This window comes from Callithrix jacchus, chromosome 5 (assembly GCF_049354715.1).
Source record: "Callithrix jacchus isolate 240 chromosome 5, calJac240_pri, whole genome shotgun sequence".
Lineage (NCBI taxonomy): Eukaryota > Metazoa > Chordata > Mammalia > Primates > Cebidae > Callithrix > Callithrix jacchus.
The window spans coordinates 101,420,619-101,432,922 of record NC_133506.1 but is presented as its reverse complement, the minus strand read 5'-3'; the positions used below and the strand labels follow the sequence as shown (position 1 = coordinate 101,432,922).

Genomic DNA, 12,304 nt, shown 5'->3' with positions numbered 1-12,304 from the left:
TTATTTTCCCTCAGCCTCCTGAGTAGTTAGTACCACAGGCAAGGGCCTACATGCCTGGCTAGTTTTAAAATTTTTTTGTAGAGACAGGATCTCACCATGTTGCTTAAGCTGGTCAACTCCTGGGCTCAAGCAATCCTCCCTGCCTCAGTCTCCCAAAGTGTTGGAATTTCCGGCGTGAGCCACCATACCTGGCCCAGCTGGGAATAAATCTTGGGCCTACTGATGGCTCCATTTGCTTGGTACTACTAAGGTATATCATTGAAATGCATATAAACAGCTCTTATATTCAAAAATATCTTTGTTTCATACATAACATAGCTAATAAGAAATCTTATAAATCCAGAAGCAAATTATCACCTAGTGTTGAATCATGACACTAGGTAATTAATACCTAATATTGAATCATGATAAATATATTACAGACAAAATGTTACCTAAGGCTACTGGGTAAAGGGCATGATGCTGGGGGTCCCCTGTGGAACATAACTAAACACAAAGATTCTGTGGCCCTCAGTAATTTATAATCTAGCTGAAGAGATCAGACACCTCTGCAAAATTAATACATGATCTAAGATTTAAACAGTGGTTAAAGACTACTAAAAATGCAGACTCTAACAGGAATTTCTGAGCTAAGGACTTCTTATAAGTCATCTATCTGAGAGGTTCTCTGCTCCGACTCTCCCACAGCACCCCTTAGGAGGAACGCTCCCATGCACAGCACCTTTCCAGGAGCTGTGCAATCCCTGAGATGTGCCTTCCTTGCCTACTCAACAAAGCAAGTATAAATTCCAGAGGAATAACCTTGAATCAACTCCTATTTATAAAATAATTCACAATCTTCAAAACCGAAAAAATTACCTGCAACACACTTCACACCTGATCATAATAGATGCGCCCACATCTATTCCAATCGTTTTACATACAAATGAAGTGAGGATGACCTAAAACCTCACATAAACCTAACTCCTATAACAAAACTAACAGTAGCACATTGTTCCTGCTTTCCATTGTCTCACTGTCTGATACAGCCACATACAACTGACGAATAGGTTCTAGCAAAGAAGTAAAGATGACTTTATTTACAGTGGTCTGGTTGGGAGGACTTTAGTGAGGAGGCAGAATCCAATTTGAAGAACACTGTAAGTAAGGCAAACAGTATGTGTCAAAGTATTCACACAGATGAAAAAGCAGAGATGTTTCAGGGTTCAGTAAAAACAAACAAACAATGTCATACTATGGTATAACAGGAGATGTAGTTGGTTGGAGCCAGACTCTGGGAAAGCCTAGTCTTAATTTTGTGGGTAATTGAAGGGTTTTTGAACAGAAACACAAAACCTGATATTGTGATGATGTGCAGATTAGAGTCAAGGGAGGAAGCCTGGAAAATCACACAGCAGTGGTTTAGGGCAGGGTACCAGAACCATCACCATGGTTCTGCTGAGTTTCAAATAGTTATACCCATATACAGTACATACAGTCTCTTTGATTTTTAAAGTGTGTGTGTGTGTGCACGCACATGTAAGAGAGTAGAACAAAGATTGGAATGATATATTCCAAAATGTTAAAAGTGATTTTCTTTTGGTGGTGAGATGATGGGTAATATTCTCTTCTTTAAATTAAAAAAAAAATCTTTCACAGTGAACATGTGTTACCTTATAATAAAAACTGTTACTTAAAATTTTAGGCTGAAATAATATGATCATAGTTATATGTTGTTTCTATTTATAATCCATTTAAAGTATAATAAACTCATGAATAGAGCACTTTGTAAACTTGCATTAAAATTATAAATTCTTGATTATATTTTGAGTTCTCCAAGGATACTTGTCACCACATATTTTCTATTTTTGTACTTTTAGTACAAAAAATTTTTAATTTTTGTACTTTTAGTAGAGATGGGGTTTCACCATATTGGTTAGGCTGGTCTAGAACTCCTGACCTCAGGTTCCACCTGCCTCAGCCTCCCAAAGTGTTGGGATTGCAGGCATGATCCACTGTGCCTGGCCCATAGTTTTCTGTTGTATAGATATATTATAATTTATATAACTTTTTTCTTGACATATAATATTTTACTTATATATAGGTTATGTGTGAGTGTCTGTTACGAACACAGAATGTGTAATTATCAAGTTGGGGTATTTGGGGTATCTGTTCCCTTGAGTGTTTATCATTTTTATGTGTTGGTATCTGACATAGTTTGGATGTCTATCCCCTTCGAATCTCATGTTGAAATTTAATCCCCAGTGTCAGAGGTGGGGCTTGGTGGAAGGGACTAAATCATGGGGGCAGATCTCTCATGAATGGCTTAGTGCCATCCCCCTGGTGATGAGTGAGCTCTTGCTCTGTTAGTTCATGAGATCTCTCTCTCTTGCTCCTGCTTTCACGAAATGATGCCTGCTCCCCTTCTCTTTCTGCAATGACTGGAAGCTCTTTGAGGCCCTGACCAGGAGCAGATGCTTGCACCATACTTCCTATATAGCCTGCACAACCATGAGCCAATTAAACCTCTTTTCTTTATAAATTTCCCAGCCTCAGGTATTTTTTTTTATAATGACTCAAGAACTGACTGACACAGTATCCTTTAAAGTTTTCTTTTCCAGTGACTTTGACATATCATAATATTGTTGCTAAGTATAGCCACTCTAGTGACTGTCAAACTTTAGTATTTATTTCTCCTAATGCCTGCAATCCCAGCACTTCGGGAGGCTGAAAGTGGATTACCTGAGGTCATGAGTTCGAGATCAGCCTGGTCAACATGGTGAAACCCGATTTCAACTAAAAATACAAATTTGAGCCACCGCATCTGGCAGTCAAAAAATTTCTTACAACTAAAGTTTTATATATATTCTTAAAATTGTCCTTAGTATTAATTTCTAGAAGTATAATTGCTGGATTAGAGGCAAATACAATTTTTAGATTTTTTGGAAACATATTGCCAAACACCCCACCAGGAAGTTCTCACCAATTTACTATTAGGCCAGTAGTATACATCCTCAGCAACACTGTGTATCATTTTTTGAAAAGCCCCAAGTATTTGATAGGCAAAAATATGGTTGCTGGCCATTTTTCTTCTCCTGAGGACTGAGTGTCCATATTTTTGTTCAGTTTTCTAGTGAGGTATTTATCCCATTTCTTAGGAGGGACTTTTTATATACTAAAGGTATTCACATTCTGCAGCTGCTAAAACTTTTTAAAATACAGCTTAAGACTACTATATACCTCCTCATTAATACAAACTGAATGCTCTAAATATACATTTCCCAGAACATGTTGAATAAACTTTCCACTTTAGGTTAGTAAAACTTGATAGTCCAAGCAGCATGTGTTCAAATGTGCTATGACAAAGAATATGAGCAATTTTTGATACACTTAGATCTCTTGGTAGTAGTTACATACATTTGCTACAGTAAGAAAAGAATAAAATAATCTCAATACTGTAGGCTTCACACTTAAACCACATATATATGCTATTATGTACCTAATTTGGTAAACAGGATATATTTTGTCATCCATAAAGTTTCTTAGTTCAAGATAAGTGGCAAAATTATGTACTTTAGAAAAGCTGTTTCTTTTCAGAAAAGTCTGTTTTAAAACTCTTTTTTAGGGTGTTATTTTACATTAAATGTCAGCACGGTGACTAAGCAGTGAATGGATATTACAATCAAGTATTTTCATCATTGCCTTTAATATATGTTACCCTAATTATTTTTAAAAGAATTAGAGGGAACTTACAAAAAAAGGTACACAGACAACTGAATTATCAAAGTAAGAATAAAAGGACAGCCAGGCAACAGGGGCAGGGTTGTAGGACAGAAAGGGAGTCAGTTCCACTCAAACTTCCAAACTGAGAATGGTTCCTGGATTTGCATGTAAATCTGAGCTCTGAGCTTCCTGGCATCTAAAGCAAACGGGAAACTTAATGAGTTGCATGCATTTCAGGATTTAATAGGCATTCTTTAATAAGGTTGATAATTAAATACCCCCTCCACCAAAATATGCCCTTTTTATTTTTTAAACAAATGTTTTGTTGTTGGCAAGGAAGGAAAAAAAAATTGCTCAGCAGTAATTCAGTGGGATTTTATTTGGCTTAGCTGTGCATGTCTTCAGCTACCTATGTAATACTTCCTCCAGACAAGCTTTTGATTGTATACATCTTATCTATAAGACCTTTCATTTGAGGCTGGGATAGTAATTCTCATTAAATTGTTCAGAAGTTTTGTAATTTAATGTAAGCATCTATTCACGAAATCAATTCCCCTTCATTAATTAATTCCTTACAAAGAGTCAAATCTCTTGAGCTTGTAGCAATTAAAAAAAGTGAAATGAAAATGTAGTCATTTTTTTTCCTTCCTTTTTTTTCTACCACCACCTATAGGGGCCAGAAAGTGTTGTCATAGAGACAACAGCTGTTAGATTATGAGTGACAAGTCTCAAGAGAGAAGTGTCTTGGAAAGGGAACACCTCAAGTTAAAAAAAAAAGTGGTAAGGGAGAAACCAGTGTAAGCTGTTTTACTAAACATAGTGGGGGCTCAACTGAAAGGTGCATTTTAGCTAACAGAGAATAAAAGTGGTATTTCCCCTCTTTTTTCACCTGACATAGGAAATGTTTTCCTTGCAAAGGCGAATAGATTTCTTTTAAGTAAACCTCAAGCATATGTACATCTCTTGGCATGATTACATTTTAAAATTGAGATTCACACTGATGTACCAAATTGGTTGCCTTAGTAATGAGATATCACCCAGGCAACGGATTTGCTGCTCTTTCAGAAGAGCAAATTGTTTGCCTCCAACTTACAGCAGAGTGGGCTGGGGATAGGGTGGCAGTGGTCTCTTATTGGCAGTGTCTGAGAGGAGACAAATAAGAAACAAATTATTTTTGACATGTCACCATTATTTTCCAAATATGCTTTTATCATTTTATTAAAGGAGAATGGGGCTGGGTGGGAGAAAATGTACTCTTGCTTCAATGTTAAATTTTTGCTGAAGCATTTCTGTTGTTCTAAAAGGGCTTTACATTTGCCAATATGCAAACATTAAATGGACCAGTTATAGGCTTATCTTATAAATCAACCAAAAGTTTTTCACCATAGTAATTCAATGGCTTGTACATGGTAATGCTATTCTAATAGCGCTGCTTAGTAATATGTGTAGGGGTAAGCCTTCAATGTTTAAACATTTGCTAAATGTCTTACGGAAACTGATGCTTCTTAGTTTCTTCACTAGGAATACCTTTTTCCTATACCTATTTTCATTTTCATGATTCACCAACAAATGTTCAAAACACTTTAATTTCCTCACCGGAGGAATTTGATACCTGGTTTTTCTTCTACACTCTGAGCTCATCCTGACCAACTTTAACATGCTGGTTATTAATAAACCAATGATCTACTAATTGCCAGACTAGGTGGGCACTTTTCAGTCCTTATAGTGTTAGAGACCATGAAATAATTAGCTACTATGTCTGATGCTGTTGACTACCCTTTCTTAATTAAAATTTGCTACTTCCTTTGTTTCTCTGACTCATATATCCAACTGCTGGCTGGCTACCTCTGCCTGAACGTCTCATAGATACCTAGAACACAGCATGCCCCACATTCTATTAATATCTTCCAGATATGCCCCTGCTTCTGTATCTTCTACCTCTATCTCAGTTGTCAGTGATACCAGCTATCCAGGACTCTGAGGTGGAAACCTGGGAATCACTGATTCCTGCCTTTCACCAATCTCCTGTCCAACAACTATTATGGTCTGCTAATTATTTCATGGTCTCCTAAATATTTCTCACATTTTTCTGCATCTTAACTACCAATGTTGCAATTTAGGTTCTCATCAGCTTTCCCCTAGATCATGGTCCCAAACCTTTTCAGCATCAGGGACTGTTTTCGTGGAACACAATTTTTCCACAATTTTTCCCAGGGTGGTGGGGGTTGGGAGGTGGTTTCAGAATGAAACGGTTCTATCTCAGATCGTTAGGCATTACTTAGATTCTCATAAGGAGCACACAGCCTAGGATCCCTCACATGTACAGTTCACAGCAGGGTTCATGCTCCTATGAGAATCCAATGAGCCACTGATGTGACAGGAGGCAGAGCTCAGGCGGGATGTTTTTACTCACCTGCGGCTCACCTCCTGCTGTGCAATGTGGTTACTAACAGGCCATGGTCTGGTACCAGCCTGTGGCCAGGGGATTGGGGACCCAGGCCCTAGATTACAGCAACAGGCTCTTAACTAGCCATCCTTCCTTGTCTTCTTGACTTCTTATCTCTCCTTGACACATATCTATTTAAAACTCACAAACTGACCACATCATTTCTCAAACTTCCAGTAGGTTTTCCACTGAGTATAGCAAAAAGGTAGAAGAGTAGATAACTTGATATCTCTACTGTTACAATAATGTAACAAACACCACTATAAGCAGCTGAGCTTATAAGAAAGTAAAGGTCATATTTAGGGGTAAAAATTTGATTGGTCAAAATTTAACAATCTGATAATGTGAATTGTTGATAAGGATACAGAAGAATAAAAGCTTTCATATACTTCTTAGTGAGCTTACTGGTACAATTATTATGAAAAGCAACTGGACAAACTTTAGTGGACTTAAAAATGTGCAGACTCTACAACCTATCATTTGCAATCTAGGGTATAATAACCAAGAGTAGCAGTTCTCAAAGTGTGGTCAGGGAACCCTGAGCACTGCTGAGACCCTTTCCTTTCAGAAGATCTTTAAGATAAAAACTAATTTTGTAAGACTACAAGCAGGTTATTTGCCTTTTAAATTCTCACTCTCTCAGCTTATGGTGGAATTTTCCAGAGACTCTATCACATGTGATGACACCATCAATCTTATAGCTAATCAAATGTGTGCTTGCATATTGTTGCATTTTGTAGAATTTTCTAAGGTGAGCTCTTTAGAATTCTCAAAACTTGAGAATAGCAGCCCCATGGAGACCTATTCACTTGTAGACAAGAGAACATGTCCAAAAATGTTCACTGTGGCATTTCATAGAATGAGAAAAAATTGAAAAACTATTATTAAGAAATTAAACTGTGACTTTTTCATAGTAAAACAACACACAGAAGTAAAAGCAAAAAAGCTATTGGTATACTTATGGACCTATGAAAATTTTTAAAACATTATGCTGAGTGGAAAAAAAATAACCAAGTTGTAGAAGACTATGCACAGTATAATGTTGAAACAGAGTATTATAAGCCATGACAAAAAAAAGTGTAACCAAATCAGAGCCTGCCACGCTCAACTAGTAGTTATTAATGAGGAACCTTGACAGAATGGGGGTTTGTTGATTCAGGTGCTTTGAGAAGACAAGTCCTGAGCTAGCTCTTTACATCTTGTTGGATAAATAAGGAAAGGGTTAGTAAATATTGATATACCTGTTATAAAATTCAAGTTATTCTAAATTTAATTCTGTCCTCCTACGTGGCACTGCTGCCACATGTGTTTGCTTGCTAGTTACCCATTTGGCTTTCTGCTATGCGGGGCAAGCACTTTCCTGTAATATGGAAAGGCTATTTTAGTAATTCCAAAGACTAAGGCTAGTCTATGTTTGTTAAAGAAAATGATATTTGTTTGAATATTTTTGTAGAAAACTTTGCTCTCTACATTTGTCTAAGTAAGTCCATTTTACACACTTGCTTTAGTGACAGTTAACCCACTATAACATCACATTCCAGCTCTAATGAACTGAGTCTGTCTAAATGGTTTATGAAATACAGATGAAGATCTGTCCTCCCTGTTAATGTGTTTTCAAGTAAGATGTGTAAATCTAACTGAGTTAATTAAGATTTTGTAAAAACTTATTCCAGAAAGTGTCCTCTCCCCAGCTCAGGTAGGTGACTCTTCTCTGAGCCCAGTTGGCAGTCACTGCCTACCCCAGGGCCTCGTAATTACTCCTCGTAATTACACTGGTTTGGGTGCTAACACATCTCCCTCCTGGCTGGGTTGTCAGTTTCTGGATGGAGCCTTGTCTTGTCCATTTTCATGTTTCCATTCAGTAATGAATGAACAAATCCACATTTATTAATTATTTTAAAATGTATGCGAGCACCTCTTCCTGCATAGCCACATGTCACAGCACTGTAAAAACACTTGCTACCCATTTCTTCTCACAGCATGTTGAAAAGATATTGAGTCAATGGCCACCATTCAATCAAAGGTACGCTTTTATTTCTTTCAGCACTCAGTCAAGATCAAGCAGCATATTTCTGACCGTAAACATTCCCCCATCAGTAAAGCAATGAATGGACTAGCATTGGGGGCAACCTCCTTCATTGCACAGTAGTGTACCCCAACCTCCTATTTCAGCTTATGCTTTGTTGGTCACTTCCTAAATGCACTTTTCCCAACCTTTCCATAGCTCAAAAGTCACTTTTTCCAAAACATACACAAATCTCTTCTCCTGGAGCATGTATTCTCAGTAAAAAAACAATCATCAATCACTCTTTGTTACTATACATATGTCGAGAACTGATTCATACTTCAACATCAGGGTTTTTTTCCCCCAATTGTGTTACTGTATCTTAGTCCACATACTTGACAGCGAATAATTGAGAAGACATTACTAGTTTACCAAGGCTATTTAATAAAGCAATATTGCAAATTGCATTTTGCTTTCTTTCTGAGCATGATGCACATCACCTTTGAGCACATCCGCTGAACAATCACCTTTGGGACTAGTTTTTCAAACTTTTCAATAGTGTGAGTCATACCTGTTCCTTGAATGATCCCACTATGGTACAAAAGTGTACAGCAGTCAAAAGAGTGTGTGTGGGAAGCAGGCCATTTAGATCCAAATCCCAGCTCTGGTGTTTACCGTGTGACCTCTGTCAAGGTCCTTAACCACTCAGTGGCTTTAGCTCCCTTATCTATTAAATGCAAATAATAATTGACACTCATTCACAAGGTTGTTATAATGACTTAAATAAACAGAATAGTAAAGTAACCAGAATAGTGCCTATCACTCATTAGCTATCATATTAGTAGGCTTCCCTTCCCCCCTCCCTTCTCCTCCCTTCCCCTCCTCTCCTCTTTCCTTCCCTTCCCCTCCCCTTCCTCTCCCTCCTCTCCCTTTCTTTCCCCTTCCCTTCCTTCCCCTTCCTCTTCCCCTTCCCCCCTCTCTCCCTCCCTCCCTTCCTTCCTTCCTTCCTTCTTCCCTCCCTCTCTTTCTTTCTTCCTTTTTTTCTGGTTTAAGGACAAAAGTAACCAAGTTTATATGAGAAATAATTATTTTGCTTTTAGTCTCGGAAATAAAACACTCGACTGGTTTCACAAAGAGGTCAGAGTGCTTTGTTTAGAAATCATATGAGGCGCCTCTTGCGGCTTGGGTCCAGGTGCTCCCCTTTCCCAAGCCTCTTCATCAACCTTTGCAGACTTTCTTGCCAAAGAAGAAAATTTCTTGCTGGGGTCGTGGTTATTTCAGCGCCTTCACCGACCTGGGGATTTCAGCCAGTTTGGAACTCCAAAATATTTGGTATTCCTTCTCATCATGTCCAACCAGCATAAAGGCATCGATAGAGAAGATAAGTTGTGAGATGTAAAGATGACAGTACCTAGCAGATGTTACTGCAAGCAACAGTGTAACTAACTAACTGAGGCTGAACCACTGAAAAGGCTTATGACTGCTAACAGCTCAGGATGAATGAGCCTCTGAAGTGCAGAACTGTTCTGAATACCATTTAACTCATGACAGAACACAGGACTCACTGGGGAAAGAGCTGGGTCTGATATAGAAGAAGAAATCCTCAAGATGAGTCTGGAATATTTTATATCACACCCTCACTTTTCTCATTGTTCAAATGGGACAGACTTCATAGGGTTGGGCTAATATCCCTAAATTACTAAAACAATAAGGAGTAACTCATAAGGACCATGAAGGTGAGAATATTTGCATTTCATAATAAAAGGGTTACATTTCAGAACATTTAGTATACTTAGCTATATATACGAAGTCATGAAAATCTAGTGCTGCAAATCTTACAGCAGAGCTAGGACTGTCTTCTTAACTTAGTAGCCTACCTTCATTCAAGGCCCTGTTTGCTTGCCCCTCATTTCTTTTACTTTTTAAACTTATTTATTGTAAACAAAGACACAAACATACACTTAATCTAGGTCTACATAGGGTTAGGATCATGAATATCACTGTCTTAGACCTTCTATTGCGTCCCACTTAAGGTATTCAGGGGCAATAACAAGCATGGAGCTGACATCTCCTATGGTGACATGCCTTCTGGAATCCCTTCTGAAGCATCATGCTTGAGGCTGTTTTACAGTTAACTTTTTTTTTAGCAAGCAGAAGGAATATACTCTAAAACAACAATAAATAATATGAAAAAAAAAAAAAAAAAAAAGAAATCACACGAAAGTCCTCATGGCTTCATGTCTCTACCTGACAAAGTTTCCTAACAAATAAAACATTAGTCAAATAAATAACAAAACCAGTAAAATCTAATTTTCAGATAATGATTCTATTCACACTTTTTCTTTTGGTTGGTTTATAAAATTATTATACTCAGTAAAAATGATTATACTTTATTAACCTTTGAGTCTACTTATAATTAACAGTTATTACATTATTCTCAGTTTCAGAATTTACTATTTTCATTATATGTGTATGCTTTAATGAACCACTTCTAATCCTTCACAAGATCTTTCATGTGATTGGGACCATAATATAACCCAATAATAAAAAATATAAAATGCACATTTAACAAATAAAGAATATAAAAATATCAAATTGTTAATTAAGACAAACCAACTAGGCCAGTCCTTGCCATACATAAACCACTTCTATTTTATTTTATTTTTAATTTTTTTTTCTAAGATGGAGTCTTGCTCTGTTGCCCAGGCTGGAGTGCAGTGGCACCATCTTGGCTCACTGCAACCTCTGCCTCCTGGGTTCAAGCAATTCTCCTGCCTGAGCCTCCTGTGTAGCTGAGATTAAGGTGCCCGCCATCAAGCCTGGCTCATTTTTATATTTTTAGTAGAGTTGTAGTTTCACCATGCTGGCCAGACTGGTCTCAAACTCCTGACCTCATGATCTGCCTGCCTCAGCCTCCCAATAAGTGCTGGGATTATGGCGTGAGCCACCATGTTTGACCCATAAGCCACCTTTCAAACATGCAATTTTAAAAGATGAAATGATATGTCACTGAAAATCATAATTAATATTACATATCAAGTTTCAGAAATATATGTGAACAAAACCCCCAAATGACAGAGATAACTGTCAGACTGCCAGGAACCACTCAGTGCCTTAGGCATTGATGCTGCCCCTTGATAAAGATGAGTGTACTCCTTTCTCAACATTGCCTCAGCTTTGGGGGTGGCCATGCCTATCCCTAACCATCTTTGAAAAAGTTTCCATTCAACTGGAAACAATGAATAGAGACTGTGTAGTAGAAGCAATTAAGGAATAATTAATTGTTTATGGTATGATAACAGTATGATGCCCTTATCTATAAAGTCCTTATCTGTAGATTGGTATTCTGGGATATTCTTTAAAGACTTCAACCAAACAAAAACATACATAAAGGCATGAGGTGGGTATTAGATAAAATAAGAATGATAACATATTGTTAATTATTGAATCTGAGTGATGGTAACACTGAGGTTCATTTAACTGTTCTTCCTAGTTTTGTGAATATCTGCAGTTTTTCATAATATGCCTTCTTTTGCATTATACTCATAAAAATTCACTGTATACCAGGCCCTAAAGTAAACCTAAATAAATTCCAGAAAGTAGAAATGGAACATTTAACATTCTGTGATCATAAAGCAGTAAAATTAAAAATTAGGAACAAAATTTCATTTAGAAAACGAAAGAAAATATACACACAAAACATGTATCACCTGGAAATGATTAAAAAAAATTTTAAACAACTTTTAGGCAAAGAGAAAATCTAAACATAAAAAATAAATAATAATATATCAGGTCCTACACATGAGCAGTTCCCAACTTTTTGGTGCCAGGGACAAGTTTCATAGAAGACAATTTTTCCATGGACTGGGAGGTGGTAGGGGATGCTTTTGGGGTGAAACTGTTCCACCTCTGATCAGCAGGCATCAGCTTCTCATAAGGAGTGCACAACCTAGATCCCTTGTGTAGGCATTTCACACCCAACAGGGTTCCCGCTCCTATGAGAATCTAATGCTGCTACTGATCTGACAGGACACGGAGCTTGCTTGTCCTCTGCTCATCTCCTGCTGTGGGGCCTGGTTCCTAACAGGTCATGGAACCAGTGCCAGTCCATGGCACAAGGGATGGGGACCCCTGCTATAGATACAGCAGAA

The 12,304-nt window shown here is 37.6% G+C and overlaps 1 protein-coding gene across 10 annotated transcripts in view; it reads right to left on the bottom strand.

The window, feature by feature from the left end:
- Nucleotides 1-12,304, bottom strand: part of MYO1D (myosin ID) — a 386,402-nt gene that overhangs the window by 185,145 nt on the left and 188,953 nt on the right. The window contains exon 17 of one of the 10 annotated variants that reach the window (XM_035300851.3): nt 9,301-9,491. The exons of the other annotated variants lie outside the window; for them this stretch is intronic. Coding sequence (XP_035156742.1) covers nt 9,426-9,491 — 66 coding nt within the window. The 3' untranslated portion in view covers nt 9,301-9,425. Of the gene's footprint in view, nt 1-9,300; nt 9,492-12,304 lie in introns of those variants that run through there. 10 annotated transcript variants of the gene reach the window in all.